General features: G+C 48.0%; 1 protein-coding gene across 1 annotated transcript; it reads left to right on the top strand.

Annotated features, from left to right (window-relative positions):
- Nucleotides 1–7,626: 7,626 nt before the first annotated feature.
- tlcd1 (TLC domain containing 1) lies at nucleotides 7,627–15,350 on the top strand. The gene is made up of 4 exons (XM_088907025.1): nucleotides 7,627–8,186; nucleotides 10,467–10,549; nucleotides 12,144–12,226; nucleotides 14,143–15,350. Exons 1-4 carry the CDS (start codon nucleotides 7,981–7,983, stop codon nucleotides 14,545–14,547), a joined length of 777 nt encoding a protein of 258 aa, XP_088763151.1. The 5' UTR covers nucleotides 7,627–7,980; the 3' UTR covers nucleotides 14,548–15,350.
- The last annotated feature ends 1,320 nt before the right edge of the window (nucleotides 15,351–16,670 follow it).

Genomic DNA, 16,670 nt, shown 5'->3' with positions numbered 1-16,670 from the left:
GTTTTCCTTGCTTTGAATGCAGTGGGGCCTGACAGCTGGGCTGGTCTCCTTGATGAACTACAAACTACGACAGATCTATTAACTTACGTGTTTCCTCTCACTTCGGACCTGAGTTGTGGAAACGGGGGAGCGTGAGGGGTGGTCTGAGTTGCGCCCATTAGCGCCGTCACAGAGCAGAGTAGACACCCTTGCAAATAAACAGGCAGACAGGACCAACAGATAAATACCTCCTTAAAAAAACATCCTTTCTCCAGATTTTCATTTATTAGGGTTCTGTGCGTAAACCTTCACAAGCCTGCATGAATAAATAAGAAAATGAAGCACTCACAAGTGAAAACTTTAAGGTTTATAGTGTGTATCACAAGCATGAATTATGTGTACAAATATTAATTAGCTCTTGTTTTTTAGAGAGGGCAAAACCATATAGAGAAACGTCTAATTCCACAGCTTACATATATAAAAAACACAGCTGTGTAAAATAGCAGATCCTTTAAAGCATAGATCCTTTAAAACAATTCTTTCAGCAGATTTTCACTTATTAGTTAGTTAGCAGCTTTGCTCCCTTATTATGACACAATTCCTTTTAGACAACATCACCCCCCCTCAGCATGAAACAACAGAAGGTAACTAATATCCAAACCCATTATAGACAGACCAGGATCATCCTGAACCTGAAACATAAGGACAAAGGAACCCTTTTCTCTCTTGCAGTTCATGCTGGCTAAGGTCAGACCATCATCTCAGTGTTATGGATGCTCTGATCCCTAAACGTGCTTTGTCTGTTGCACACAAGAGATGATACCTGAATGCTGGGAAAATGATTACTAAACATCAAAGTTCTGATGCCCAACTTTCAGCTAAGATCTACTACCGCTCTCTGCCCACAGCGTCTGTGGCATCAAACATTTGTTGACGGCTTCAGACGAGAGTTTTGTCTGTAGACCTCTTTGGGCGAACAAGCCAAGTGATGGCTCTGGCAAAGGTCACTGGGCAAACAGACATACTGGGCCTTGGTGTCCTTGTCTCGGCCTGGCCAGAGTGACCACTCTGCGCCTGAACCTTGGAAAAACCCGTCGACGTCAGCAAAGCCTCAGACAGATGGAACCAGGCTGAATGCCAGAGAGGAATTTTTACCAGAGGGAACATGGGAGGTCGTTGGGGGGGGGCTGCCGTTAGCTCCAGCCTCTAGATAGAAGAGCAGGAGGCCACAGGGTGACATTGGAGCCACAGCTAAAGGCAATCTGAGTGTTAACATAAATAAAACGTTCCGCTATAAAAGGGAAAGACGTCACAGGCTGTTTTCCTTTCCAGGAGCCCTGAGCAATAAAACCAGCTAACACCATGGGATCTTCACAAGGGGTGCAAGTGGTCTAGGGACAGTGCAAAAGAGATCATGTGGCTATTTTCCCTTTGGGGTTTCTAGAAATACCCTTCTAGAAAATGTAGACAAGAAAGTAAAGTCTTGTTCTTATCTACAGGATTTTGGCCCTTTAAAAAAAGCTTGATTTTTTACTGAGGTCCTGACTCAGTATATATCACATATGACCCTGCAACACACGACTGGCAACCCACTGAAGCTCAGCAGGTGTGAGCCTGCTCAGTACCTAAATTGGAGACCTCCTGGGAAAAACTAAGGCTCCTGCCAGAAGAGGTATTAGAGGGGCCAGCAGGGGGCGCTCACCTTGTGGTCTGTGTGGGTCCTAATGCCCCAGTATAGTGACGGGGACACTACACTGTAAAGAGGCACCGTCCTTCGGGTGAGACGTAAAACCAAGGTCCTGACTCTCTGTGATCATTAAAAGTCCCAGGGTGTTTGTCAAAAAGAGTAGGGGTGTAACCATGTTGAATCATAGTGTGCCACAGCACGTGTTTCTGCACAGCTCAACCTACAGAGATGGACCTAAAAAAGCTCAAGACCTCAACTCGTCACACTGGTCTGGAAAGGCTCAGATCCAGGGCAGAGAAATAGGTGTCAGCATGTTTACTGCCTTCTGTATTTTTCTTCCTGTCTAATCATCAACCAGCCCAAAGAAGAACACACCCCCTGGCTGCACATGTGAGCTACCATCAGATTTATGAGCCATGAGACAGTTTCAGTGGTGCATTTTTTAGGCTTATCGTACAAACACAGGTTTCGATCACCAGCTTTCCCCTGAAGTGTTTCTCCGTCGTTTCCTACGTCCTGTGCCGTCACCCTGCAGAGGATTCTGTGAATTCCTGCAGGAGACAATGGGGGTTGTAGGAATGTGAACTGACCAGTCAGGGGAGTGGAGGAGGACTTGTGTTTGTGTGAGCAACACCAACTGATCCAGGTCAAGCTGTGCTCACACCAAGAGAGAAGAACACTACTGACTATTGTCTGAAACTCAGACGATCGGGGTCTGTTGACAAGAGAGGAGTCAGGTGTAAATTTTGCTAAATATGGAAACAGGACCTTCAGCATTTTTTTTGTCCTAGCTCAGGATGCTACAGGGAGCGGAGATGCTGAACAGACTTCACTATGGTAAATGCTGTATTTAGCGTCATGTAACAATATATTCCCTCCACTGGTCTATGGGTCGTGCAACCCCCTGTTCAAGTCATGAGCAAAGGCAGGTGCACGCTTTATACAAACAGCCCAGGTGCTTTTTAGAAACAGGCCACCAGTTTATTGAGCGTAGGGCGTTAGGCTGTCCATTTCATACTAGTCTGCACTGATTTCTTTTAGAAATTGTAGCTTTGTGCCTCCCACATTTGCAAAGGAACTGATAATATTTTAGGTCAGGTCTACAGTCAATGGGAATGCTTTTCCTTCCATTCTAGGCATGATGTTAGTAAACCACTCTCTCACTTCACCTAATCTGCTGTGCTGGAGGGCTCCTTGTCCACAATGGTGGAGAAGGAGAAGTCCCTAGGTGCTCTTGGATCCTTGGTGATGAAATTCATCAAGTGTAAATCTTCCTCTACAGAACACAAGGTAGAAAAACTTAATATTGGATACCTCAAGAGTGGCTTATGGGGCGGAGCGGTAGCTTTGTGGCAAAGGATCTATGCCCGTGACTAGAAGGGTGTGGGTTCAAATCCTGCAGCTGGCTGAGGAATCCTCTTCTGTTGGGCCCCTGAGCAAGGCCCTTAACCCCAACTGCTCCAGGGGAGCTGTACAATGGCTGACCCTGTGCTCTGACCCCAAGCTTCTCTCCCTGTCTGTGTGTCTCATGGAGAGCAAGCTGGGGTCTGTGTAAAGATGAATTCCTAATGCAAGAAATGTAATATGGCCAAGAAAGTGATCCTATCACACTCTCATTGAGAAGTAAATGAATTGTGCACAAAGTTTTACTTACTCAGGACATGAGCTGGACTGTTTTTCTGTCCCAAAGTGACAACAAGAAAGCACGCAGTATCTGTTGTCAGTGCTTTGTGTATAGGAGGCTGTGCTTTTGTCGAATCAATGTGGACGCACAGTCATGGCAACACAATTCATACCATCTTTGGCCTGCGTGCCTCCACTACAATTACCGAAGCTGTGCAAATTGTCGCAAGAACTATCATCACAAGCGTGTCCACGAGATAACAACGATGTCTCGGGAATATACCACTGTGCCACATTCTGTAGTGTTAGCCCGAAGGGAGGAGACCTGGCTCAGACAACGCAGTTAGTTTCGGTGATGACAGGGTGAAATGGCACTGGGAACACAATGCAGGTGACCGAATGCCAGAGCATTTAATCACAAGCTGTGAGAGGTGAGCTTGAGCAAAGAGGCTGAAGAAACATGCAGCTATGACAGCTCTAGCCAGGGCTCTTCACAATGAGTTTCATTACCGGGCAGAAAACAGCCTGTGTATAATTCCAGCAGACTTGAGCCGAGCTGTGTCGATTCTCGTGTGTCCCATTGAGCTCAAAGCTAAAAAATCCTGTTTGAAATGGACGTTTTTGAGCAAGACTGTGTGTAGAGCTTGAGGATGGCAAAAGAAGGTTTGTGAATCATGATTGCAATAAATATTCAGAAACACCAGTAAGCAATTAACACTATATTCTAATCTCATTGGGATAGCTAGTAGCTAGTAACCCCAAATATGAATTTAGCCAAAACAAATTAAAAATAAATATTGATGTAATAGAGTTTTACATGCTAGATTAAAACGCCATGAAAACGTTAGAAAAATGACAAAAGCCAACATCCAATCCAAAGGGATCATCTTAGCACAGCAGTAAGAGTAGACAACATTGTCTAACGTTAGACTAATTCATATCTGTTAACATCTGCACCTGATTAATAATTTGTGCTCCTCCGAGTGCTGGCTGCCCTGGATCACACACCGACAGTGCTCTTTGCTTCTCCCACCAAATTGTCTCCCAGCTGTTTTGACAGTTTTAATCAGGTCGGTACGTTAAGGAGGATAAAAAGTGATAAGTCCATTTGAAATGGGTCTGTTTTTTAAGGAAAAAACTGGCTATGCTGTGATGGAGTCCCATGAGTCATGTAAGAGCTTTTATCTTTGCCTTGAGGTGAAAAGGCTGCTGTAAATAGTTCTGCTTGAAGAACACACACAGCGGCTGACATCAGCTTCAGGCCCCACCTGCTGGGAGTTGGGTGTCTGTCAAAGGGCAGGCGTGCTGGCCTGTGCCCCTGGTTGTGTGCAAGGTCGGGGGGGGTGCAGGGCAGGGTGTTTATTGTTCGGGTTCGTTTTTTTTTGCAGATCTCTACACTCATTTCTGGAAAACAACACTTATGATTTCTGAACGGAAATGGAACAGGCGATCAGTGTGTCTTTCTGGCCCGCCAAGCCGAAAACCACAGGCCAGTTGCTAGCGGAAGACCTCCTCCTCCTGACTCAGCTGGAGCCCAGTACTCTCTCCCCCAGCTGGGAGAAAGTATCCTAGAGTTTTCTAATTAGTCTATTTCTAATTAGTAATAATAATTGCTTACTCTTATATAGCACTTTTCTGGACACTCCACTCAAAGCGCTTTACAGTTAATGAGGATCCCCTCCACCTCCACCAGTGTGCAGCCCCACCTGGATGATGCACCAGTACTCTCCCCACACACCAGCTCTCAGTGGGGAGGAGAGCAGAGTGATGAAGCCAGTTCAGAGATGGGGGTTATTAGGAGGCCATGACTGGTAAAGGCCAGGGGGAAATTTGGACAGGACCCCAGATAACACCCTAATATCCAGGACTTTGGCCACTTCTCCTTCGTCTGCTGGCACTGCCAGGTATGCCATCCCTAAGGAAATAGAGAAGCCTCCATAGCTGGTAAATCTACCATATCCTTGACCACCTGTCACGTCAAAAGGATAGGAAATAATTCTGTAATATTCTACCGCCATCTGCTGGTCATTGCCGGCAACTACATGAAATTATGTCTTCTAAGGATTTCATTCAAAACACAGGCTCAGGAAATGAACTGAAGTCTAATAGCTGTTACCATGTACACAGTCTGCTGGAAGCAAGGACGATCGATACCTTACAGAAGTAATTCTATGAAAACATACAAGGCGTGTCCGTTCTACTGTGAAACTGCAACTTCAACATTTTCAATACCGGTGAGGTTGTCACACATGTAGACTAGCAAAGACTGACCACGCACAGAGGCTGTGAGTGAAGCCGTTTAGGTAGCTTCACACACAACAGCCGTGCCCCTGCCATTGTCCCGACTAGACACACAGCAGCTGCACAATCCAGTTGAGATGATACCGTGTGACGTCTACAGTACATTCAGATTCTGAAGGGTTCTCTCCAGCCCTAAGCTCAGTTTCTAACATCGCACCCCACAGTCTATACTGGGTCTGTAAGCCTCCTGATAGGTGACTTCATGGCTGCTATGCAAATAGCCTTTGCTTCATTTCTATCCACAATGAAGTAGCTAAAATTCCTACACAAAGGAGCAGTACAGCTGCAGAACAGGCAGGGAGAGATCGGTGTGCTGAGCTAATTGATTTCTGCACTATGAAATGACATGGCAAAGGTAAGCTGCATTTTATGTAAATACGGTTCTGGTTCGTGGTTTGTGTTGGCCAGCTTCTCTTCTGCCCTTCCTGTTCTGCCCATGCCCATGCCCTCATTCACTGTGGTCAAACGCAATGGGGTTTCTACTCAAGTGAACGGTAAGTTCTCACATGCGTTGTCTCTGTCACACCTTTTCACACTCTTATCCCTTCATTAAAACATGCCTAACTGGATTCTGCAAGCAGGTGTGCTTTCATTTACCTTTTCACTTACCTCACCTTAACACACTGCTTGAATTCCTATATTTCTTCCAATGCATAAACCAGCTAGCATAAACCAGTTAGCTCCTGGTCCGGCAGTGTGCAGGGTGAGGAGTCCTCATGTGAGCCTGTGGAGTGGGTAAACCTCTAGGATGGGCTGCACAACTGTGCTGCAGGCTGTCACACCCTCGTGACAGGGTGTTCACAAGGATTTCATCAACAAGATAGGTATCTATCTATCTTGTTGATGAAATCCTCGTGAACACCCTGTCCGGAGTCATCTCCTCTCGTCCATCCACCCCTTGATCCCATGATCCTGATCCTTGGCGGGTGTCCTGTAGGGAGTGGCGGCGAGCTGGTTGATCATCGATACCCCACAGAGGAGATGCCTCAGTCTGGAATCAGACACAGAACGCAGTGCTAATTTATGTATTTAGCGAAAGCAGAGTCCCTGAGCCAAGCCATAGCTCCTGATCTGGCTGTGTGGAGGGTGAGGAGTCCTCATGTGAGTCTGTGGAGTGGGTAGACCTCTAGGATGGGCTGCACAGCTGGGTTCATCCCACTGGATCACCCATCTAGAGAGGCTGGGAAGACATGCAGCAATTCGGAGTGGACTCTTTCCCTAGGGGGGACGTGAAAGCCAGGAGGCTGTGGGGCTGGGCTTGTGATGAGGTGCTTGTTTGTTAAGTCCAGTGCTTCCCATCCTCGAGCCCAGGTGGAGTCTGCCTGGAAGTACGGATCTACACCACCTTGCTCATCGCCACCCAACCTTCGGGAGTCTTTTTAAATACGTGAGGGAAGGGCTTGGGACTGTCCAACTCTTTCTCAGCCCAAATTGGGATTTCTGCCTATTCTACTCTGTAGCACATGGAAGCATTGGCCCAAATATAAGCTGTCTTAGGATCTTCTCTTGCGCCCACTCCCCAGTTTCAACCTACACAATTTAGCGCTGGTGAAAAGTCATTACATCTCACTCTGCAGGCATGAATAAGGTGGTGCTCTTTTGGACTATCTCTTTCTTTTCACAGACAGCTGCACCAGCATCAAGCTTAGCGATCAGAGATGTCAGCTTGCGTGAGAAAATGAAAACCCTGTTTCTCGAAGGGGGTGGGGGCGTGCCCTGTGGTTCTGAGTAAAACAAGGACCTGACACGAGGCACGGGCACATCCACGCTAGAAAAATACTGTTTCACTATCTGTGAGCTCACATAAAGAGACAATTAATCAGGTGTCCTGGAGCAAATGGCAATAAAGAGGCTGATTGTCTGATGAGGAACAAACAACGTTCTGATAACCGATTTCATGTAGATTTTACTCTAACAATGCCCAGCATTCTGTCTTTTTCACAGAATGCCTGCCCTACCCAGAGTTAATTGTCTCTCTCTCTCTGGCCACACCCCTCTGCGCACACCCACTAGAAAACACAACCAATGAACTCCCCATGGCTCTCTGAGAGACCGGCCGGGTGAGCAACGACATACAAACCCACAGTTTCACAGACAGTCCAAAGGAGAGAGAAAAAAAAAAGAAGAAAAACCTTCAAGTCGAGTCCCGCCATGGGCTGTCCCAGAGCTGGGAGCGAGCCTACAGCTTGGGCTCAGGAAGTGGGAAATTTGATAGGAGCTTCTGTTGCTCAGACGGCCGCAGCTCACAGCTGGGAGAGAGCGGGACTCTGGAAAAACTGACACACTCCCTTTTCCTGCTGCCGCCCCCCGAGCCTGGACGCACAGACACACAGACACGCCGGAGGGGAGCAGGGAGAGGGACGGAGGCAGAGGAAGAGGGGGGGGAGAAGATGGAGGACTCCTTAGCGTTCCCGCAGAAGTACCCCACCCTGTCGGTGGTCCTGTTGTCCGTCGCGTTCAGGGCAGTCCACAGGTTGCTGCGGGTCGTGCCTCTGCCCAAAACCGTGGAAGTTGACCGGTTCAAAACCTGGAAGTGGAGAAACCTCTGTGTGTCTCTGGTGCACTCCCTGCTAACCGGGCCCTGGGCAGTGACATGGTAAGTCAGCCCTGCCTCTGTTATCAGTTCTGACCCTCACCGGAGGTGGCTTATGAGTTTGAGAATCTGGGATCTGCACCGCGAATCAGCCCTGCTTGCATGTAAGTACTTGTATAGACGGGGGGACAGACAGGGGAAGACGTCTCTAAAATTCCGGTGAAGAGCTGTGTTCCTGTTTCAATGATGAGCGACTCAGGGAGAGAGCACCGATTTCACGCTGTTTTGCAAATGTGCAATTTCAAACACCGGCCGGCAATCGATCAGCTTGTTGAAAAAAAGGGCAAAAACGCCCCTTGTTTTAATTGCATGTCACTTGTTTCAGCGTTTCCTTCTTCCTTTTCTTGCCCAACCTGTATCACCAGCATGGGCATCGCCCTGCCAACGCACGTTCATATTTATGGCTTTGCTAAGGCAACACAAGTAACTATCGAAGTGGGTGATGAAAGCCCAACCCCATGTCCTGCTAGACCACTGATCTGATAGCTAATTCCTCAGATTCAACCTGCAGTTACACTCCTGCTGCACCTGTACTATGATTAGTGTACACAATGTTCATATCAGCGCTCTCCTGGTGAACCTAATGCAGTGTAAGTCACTTAAGTATGTAATTATATACTACTTAAAATACTCTTATTTTTTTTCATTTGTTACCTGGCTGTCACTAAGCCAGGGCTGTATCGACACACACCTTCGACAACCCCTGAACAGCAGTTGAGACGCTTATATAACCAGGGGGTTCGGATTCCCTGCACCCTTTCCAAGAAACAGTGGTCTTTTAGTTTTAGGAATTTTGCAAGCGACAGGTGTGTTTACCTCCTTGGTGCGGGCTCTCCAAGCGTGCAGTAACAGATTTCGGTTAACGTAACAGAGGGGAAAAGCTGGCCAGCTGGAATAACCAGCTCTGCAGGCAGCACACTGTGTGTGTGTGAGAGAGAGAGAGGCAGAGGGGAAGGAGCAGACAGGTTGTTAGGCAGGTCATTATATCGGGGCCACGGTAACACAGCCTATACTCCAGCTTCACTTGGTAAGCACAGAGAACCACAAGGAGCTCATGACACTGGCTGGCCTGTTCAAGCCCCTGTTTTGTAACACGTGTTACAAACCCGACAACAGGAACCACATTCCAATGGATAATGACATGAGACAAATCAAAGGCCACAACCTTTGCTGTGCACAAGCCACCCTGGATGCACCATTGGCTAATGATACACCCCATGACCAGTGCTGCTACTGTCTACCAAAACATGACTCTCACAGTACCATTTGCAAATGCCAGATTCTGGTGCGACCGCAGCACAGTGCATTCAATCCACATCTGATTAGATCGACTCTGCACCCATCCATTATCCCACTGGGGTTTTCGAATTACGAGGAGTTAAGGGTGACAGCTGGGGCAGAGCTTGTGTGGTGCCTTGCCAGTGTATCATTTTCAGGTGGTTTCAATTATGAAACCAAGTGAAAACCAATGCAGAATGGTTCAGGACCAGCTGAGGATGAACGTGGAGGACAGTGTGAAGATTTTGTCTGACTCAATGGATCGGTTTCTTCCATTTTCTCGAGTGTTAAATGCAAGTTTGATCGAAAGACACTGTGGCACAAAGTTCAGACTCTTCCGGGATCATTGAAGTCGCTGCCTTATCAGAGGTATAGTGGAGTTTGGAAAAAGAGAAGGCGAGAGGAACTATATCCTACTTCCTATGAGACTATTTCTCCCTCTCCTTCAGCCGTTCGATTTCACACAGGAACAGAGAGCTTCGGCTCTCGTCAGCAGACAGACCAGCCCTGCATCCTTCTTCCCTCTCTAGGAGAGCCGAAGTCATCCCAAGTTAGGGTGCTGTCCTTCCGAGGTCCTGACACTCTGGTCATTAAAAATCCCGGGGTGTTTCTCGAAATGAGCAGGGGTGTAACCCAGGTATCCTGGCCAAATTTCCCATTGGCCCTTACCAATCAGGGCCTCCTAACAATCCCCGTCTCTGAATTTCTCAGAGGCTTCTCACTGATAGCTGATGTGTGGTGAGCGGACTGTGAGCTCTCTGGCTGCCATCACATTATCTAGGCGAGAGCTACACACTGGTGATGGTAAAGCGGTTTGACCAGAAAAACACGATGTAAGTGTAAGGATACTATTACTGTATATTATTCTGAAGCTCAACACAGGCAATGCAAGCAGCAGAGGCTCAGCAGCCGGGACTCTCTCATCAGAGCTCACAGATAAGAAACGTGTTCAATGTGTACGCATTCCTAGCCGGGCTCTAACCACTCTGTCTTCTGCCCCTGCAGCGTGGTGTGGTGGCCTGAGCTGCTGTACAAACTGCACTCCTTCTACACACCGGTCACCTACCTTCTCATCTGCGTCTCCACCGGTAAGTAACGGACCTTAATGACCTACAGGCGGTCTTCGGTTTTTCTCCCCCTCCCGGGGGGAAAAAAAAGGGCATTTTAACAGACAGGAGACAGTCACGGCTTGGAGGTTGATGTTACGCTCCGACGCGGCTGTGCTCGCCACCGCTACACACAACTACGGGCCAGGCAAACCCTTCAAGCCCGCCAGCAGAGGAGCAGAGCGCCGATCAACCAGTACCGAACACCCACAGCGTCTGTTCTCCCACAGGAGAGCTCCCTGCCCTGTGGGGCCCTTTTGAAATCCACTTGATTTCTCCTCTGGGCTACCTGTGCAGAACACCATAGTTCTCCCTCTTTATGACAACCCCATTAAGCATCAGCCCTGTTTTCAATGCCTGTCTGGACCTCGTGACAAATATGCAAGGTGGACTATGTTCTGTATGTGTATGCAAATCTGCCGTGAAATGCAGCAGAAGTAATGATCAGCAAATTCAGACGACGTCCCAGTCGGCTTTTACTCTTTGAGGTGCTCTTTAGCATGTTGGATTCGACTGGCTTTGCCTGGAGAAAGCCCTGCCTTTGCTCTGATTTGAAATCATTAACCCGCTGTTTGACTAGCCTGGAGCACAGTAAAGACACAGGCAGGCACAGGGTGTGGTCCTGAAAAGGCAATGTGTGTTTTTTTCTCCCGATAAGACTTCCAGCCCTGCCAGTTCCCCCAGATACAGCACCTCTCACCTACACACAAAACCAACAGGGATGCCAAACAACACAATAGCTCTGCCTCCTTCACTGGACATGCAGAAGGAGCATGCACCCTGGACAGGGTGCTTATAACACCATCTGATTGTTTCACAGGCCAGCACAGGGCCAGAGAACAAAGCCACTGAGGAGGTACTGCCTCTGGACAAAAGGGAAAAAATCTTGCAAGATTGTTATGTCTGCATGGTTACCACTGTGCTCCATGCTATTACGAGATCTGTTGGGACAACACAGGATTTAAGCCACCCCTGTGAGCTCCACAGAGCCGTCTACAATGACCTGCTGCTATGGTTATTGATGCCAAAAGCCTCACTGAATGAGAGAAGCTTTGTATTTAGGGAGAGGTGCCACATTTGACTTTGGTACTGTGTGTTGCGAGTCTCCGAGTCTGTCCGACTGCCTGTCAATGCCTGAGTTTGGTCTGATCTGGATCAGCTGAGAGATCCTCCGTCAGCTGAGGAGGAGTCGGAGGTCACCGTATACACAATCATCAGCTCTGTCTCAGCTGTCTTGCTTTTCCCAAAGCTGGGTGCATCTTCCAAAGAGACGTACGAGCAAGGCATCCTGTAGATCTGCGAACACTGCAGAGCAGCATGTAGAAAAAGGCTCCTAATGTGAACAGGCCAGGAAGCATCACAGAATTCCTGGCTAAACGAGATTCTGAATGCAATGTACAGAGCAATAAATTACCTGTAAAGCGCTTTGAGTGGAGTGTCCAGAAAAGCGCTATATATGTGTAATAAACTACTTATACTACTGCTGCTACAACTGCTACTGCTATTACTACTACATGTGATGCTGAGTCTGTAGCTGTTTAAGACTGAGCATGCTGACCTTCTCTTCCTGTGGCAGGGTATTTCATCCAGGATGCAGGGGACATCATTTTGAGTGGACAGGCTCGAGCATCCTGGGAATTCTTGCTCCATCATGCTCTGGTAAGCGTCACTGAAGGACATCCCCGTTTCCAGGTCACTCTGACCGGGACGTGCGCGCACTCACAGATCAAACCTTCAGAAAGACAGTTCACTCCGGCAGGCCAAGGCAAGCAGCGATAACTGCAATCTGAGATCTATAAACAGAAGCCTCACATTGTGTTTACATTATAGGGGTCCAACTGCAAAAACTAGCACTTAACATTGATTTCACAGTCCTGCGTTCACAATTGTCCCGTCCTCCCACATGGGAAATGCATCACTTTTCCCAGCGCTGGCTCACTCAAATATTTAAGCTGAGCAGCCCATGCATGTGCCCAGGCTTCGAAAACCGAACCCTGCTGTGGTCAGGCTGGGTCAATGAATCCTTAGAGCTTGCTGGGGACAATGGGAGCACCCTGTGGCTGGTCCTGCAGCCCTGATGACTTCCTATGCATCTGTCCCAGCCAGTGCATGTGAGCTGGCTCACAGGACAACACTGCCCTTGTGCAGGGGTTCAGGCTGTGGCAGGGCCGGGGGTTGTGCGAATGCATTGTGTTACAGTGCAGATAGAAGCCATCCAGAAGGAACTTCACAATAGAAAACAACTCATACACGTAAGCCTTGAAGATGGGACTAAGACACACACACACTCTCATCTACATGGGGGGTGAGATTTTATAGGGGGTAGTCTGACTGCTAAGTGACTCTCCACCCCCCCCCGTGTCCAGTCACAATCACTGGCCAGAATGGTCAAGCTGTTTGCACATGGGGAAGAGAATCGCAGGTTGAATGTGACAAGAAGCAGTGAGCTCCTCAATGCGTTTTTGGAGAAATATTACCAAAATATAAAACATACAGATTTAAAGGTGCCTGGGAGTCCTGTGGAAAACAACCACATAGAACTGGAAGAAACAGCTGGGAAACGGACTTGACTTTGTTTTCTAGCTATTGTGTGCTGAATGCTGGGTGGGGAACTTGACAACTATTTCTTGTAAAATGCTGTAAGCATGTGGAACGCATTCCTCAAGAATGAAGGCACCTCCTGACTGTCCGCCTGCGTTTCTGGCCAAGGCTCTTAGACAGGGTTTACTCAGAGCAGTGAGAAAAACAGTGTACAGAACCAGTACTCCTGAGAGAACTGTAATTAAGAGAGATATCACAGCATCTGGGGTGATTACAGCAGCAATCAAATTCCATTTGCTGTGACTCTGAACTAGATATTATTTTATTAATTTGCTAAAATTAATTAGAACAATTTTTCCCCAAGAACTAGACAGATTTGCAAATATTTTGATGCTAAAGGATTTGGTCTCCTTGTGTTATGGGTTTGCATGTTTGCAAAAATGATATCGTAATCGAGTACAGAGACAGCTCATTAACACTTTCAGATGTGACACGGGACAGCATATCAACATGTTGACCATGAGAAAGTACAAAATGCCTCTAGATATTGAAAAAAACAACAAAATGCTGTCAGCTCCAGGTACATTTGACATCCTAAAGTCTGCTCTATAATTTATCACTCTGTGGTCATTAAAAATCCCAGGGCGTTTCTCGAATAGAGTAGGGGTGTTACCCTGGTGTCTGATGTCCTGACCAAATTCCTCCCTAGTCTCTACCAATCAGACCTCCTAATAATCCCCATCTCTGAACTGGCTTCAGCACTCTGCTCTCCTCCCCACTGAGAGCTGGTGTGTGGGGAGAGTACTGGTGCATCATCCAGGTGGGGCTGCACATTGGTGATGGTGGAAGGGATCCCCGTTACCTGTAAGGCACTTTGAGTGGAGTGTCCAAAAAAGCACTATATAAGTATAAGCAATTATTATTATTACTAACAAGAAATAGCATGTAATTCCTAAAAAGCTCATTGCAATCTTGAGCACAAAGGTCTTGGCCTCCACGATGCAGTGCTGAAACACAGTGACTGTCTGTCCCAGGTGATCTGGTGCTTCCTGTACGCGCTCTACACGAGGATGTACGTGGCCGGCACAGTGGTGGCGCTCTTCGTGGAGGTGAACAGCGTCTTCCTGCACAGCCGGCTGCTGTTCAAACTGGCCGCCGCCCACTCCTCGCCGCTCTACGGCGTCATCAAGCTGCTCAACCTCCTCACCTACGTCTCCTTCCGCCTCGGCGCCCAGTTCTACCTCACCTGGTACATCCTGCGCCACTACGCCACCCTGGAGCACGCCGGCTACTTCCTGTCCTCCCTGCTGCTCATGAACGGCATGATGCTCGTCTACTTCTACCGCCTGCTCCGCGCGGACATCTTCCCCCAGGCCCGGCGGTGCGCCGATCAGAACGGCACGGCGAAGAGCCACAGCGGCAAGTTCGTGTACGACTGAACGCCGCCCGCGCGGGGGGGCACGGGTTCCCGGCCCCTCTCTCCAAGCCATCTCCTCCCTCCCCAGTCCAGCCTCAGCTCGGCAAAACCACAATCCCCAGGCTGCCGATGCCGGGACCGGATGACATTGCTCTATTTTACATTCCCCCGGCTAAACTGGGATTTTTATTCCATTCGGCGTTGTGCACCCAAGGGTTGGGACCTCTGAGCGGTCAACAGCCCTCCTCGCATCCTTTCCACTTCCTGTCTGTTCTTGACACCTGGCAAGCCCCGGCAGAAAAAGGCCTGTCCATTAAAGGGTGGAAAACTGCCTGCACTGTTTTTGCAAGCAACTGTTGCATGAAACCCATTAAGGATGGAGGGGCGATACCAGTTTCACGCATCAGACGGATTTCCTGGTCTGTGTATTAGCCACCATGCACTGTCTGAATATTTCACTTGATATGTCCATTCCTGCGAATGCACATGGAAAGGTACTAAAACTCTAATACATCTTAGCAGCTCCATGAACTCTCCCCATAGTATTTTTATAAAATAGGAGTAGCAAGCTTTTTTTTTTTAAAGAAAATGGCTGGACCAATCATATGAACATTGACAGTTTTAGGAATCTTGTACGGGGTTGTGGATGCATGAACCAGGGACTTCTAACCAGGGGTGTGGGGCCAAAAACAAAAAATAAAGTTTAACTTTTTACCCACGAGTCTAGTGTTAGCAGTGGGGAAAGTCTCCACACACACAGAGCCTCTGTTCCGACAGTGCTAGCAGGGTATCGGTTGACATACAGTTCTGTTTTATGAGCTTCCACTTGTTGTAGTCATCTGTATGCTTGCCCATGAATCTGGAAAGTACTTCTGTTCGTAGTCAGAGGGATATCTTAAAACAGGTTCCACTGAAAAAGGTTGAAGCCTCTCACCTAACCACAAACACCACGCCTGCCGAGCACGCTCAGTTAACAGTGCTGCTGGCGGCCAGAGGGAGGCGCTATCAGTGGATAGCGGGATACCCCAGGCCGCAGGGAGCACAGGTCAGTCAGGGTGCAACAGTGACCCTTGCACACTTCCTGGGTGCCCATGATGCCTCACTGTCCCACCCCTGTTATTTGAGGGCACTTACCACCAGGAGCAGCCATGCAGCCAGGGGTCAAAGGTCAAAGAGGCTTGATAGCAGAAAGCAGAGGAGGGGGCACATGTAATGGGCTAAAAATTGGAAGGGTATAAATGGAATGGAAACTTTAATTAACCAGATGGGAAACCTCTTTGACCAAGTTTGAATTTTGACTCCCGGAACAGGTCACTGCTCCATTTCCCCACAAAAGAGCGCTAAGCAAAACAGCAGAGGATAAAGCTCTACCAGCCATGTGGGTCACCTGGGACACCATGCCAGCAGGGGCAGATTTTTTCCTCCCCAGAACGATGGTAACCTTAAGGTGCCACCTTAAGAAACACAGTAGTAATTTACATCAAAGCAGTAGTAGCCAGTCAGCAGGCAAGTTAAAAGCACAAATACAGTCCATTCTCCTCTGGCTCGTGGGTGTTGACGCCACCACACACATACCATTACAGCTGGTGTCATCGCAGGGAGTCAATGCGACTCTCAGAAACCCTGCGTTAATGGACATCAGCTGAGCTCTCCAGCACCCAGAGAATTGTGCAAACTAAGGCAAACAGCCCCCCACAGTCAGGCTGACAAAGGCCTGACTGTCAGCAACGCTCGCATTGTTCAGCACACATCTCAATGCAAACACACACACACTGCTACACTTGTGATGTGCAACAGTGAGAAGTGAACTGAACTCCCACTGTATCAGAAAGGCTCAGTGGATTCTTCAACTTCTGCAGAGCGACAGCTTTATACATAAACCGATCAACAGACATTTCATCTTCAAAAACAATCTGGCCTTCTAGATAAACGGGCTGTGAGTTTGAACGCAATAGTTTAAAATACAAACAAGCCAAAACACTTGTTAGGATCTGCAAATGAAATGCCTGTGAAAAATTCAAACTGATTGATTTAGCGTGACAAACCAACAGTGAACATTTTCAAGAGAAGACTGCTCAAACTCTGGTGAGCTGCTTAATGGAGAAATGTTTTAGATTTAGTTTTATAAACCAGCTGGAGTCTGTA

Source organism: Atractosteus spatula, chromosome 27 (genome assembly GCF_055471065.1).
Source record: "Atractosteus spatula isolate fAtrSpa1 chromosome 27, fAtrSpa1.hap1, whole genome shotgun sequence".
NCBI lineage: Eukaryota > Metazoa > Chordata > Actinopteri > Semionotiformes > Lepisosteidae > Atractosteus > Atractosteus spatula.
Note: the sequence above shows the minus strand (reverse complement) of the source record. Positions and strands in the feature narration are given on the sequence as shown.

Coding starts and splice junctions, on each gene's coding strand:
- tlcd1 (XM_088907025.1), top strand. CDS start 7,981: ATGGAGGACTCCTTAGCGTTCCCGCAGAAGTACCCCACCCTGTCGGTG. Junction 10,550..12,143: donor TCTCATCTGCGTCTCCACCG/GTAAGTAACGGA, acceptor TTCCTGTGGCAG/GGTATTTCATCCAGGATGCA. Junction 12,227..14,142: donor TCTTGCTCCATCATGCTCTG/GTAAGCGTCACT, acceptor TGTCTGTCCCAG/GTGATCTGGTGCTTCCTGTA.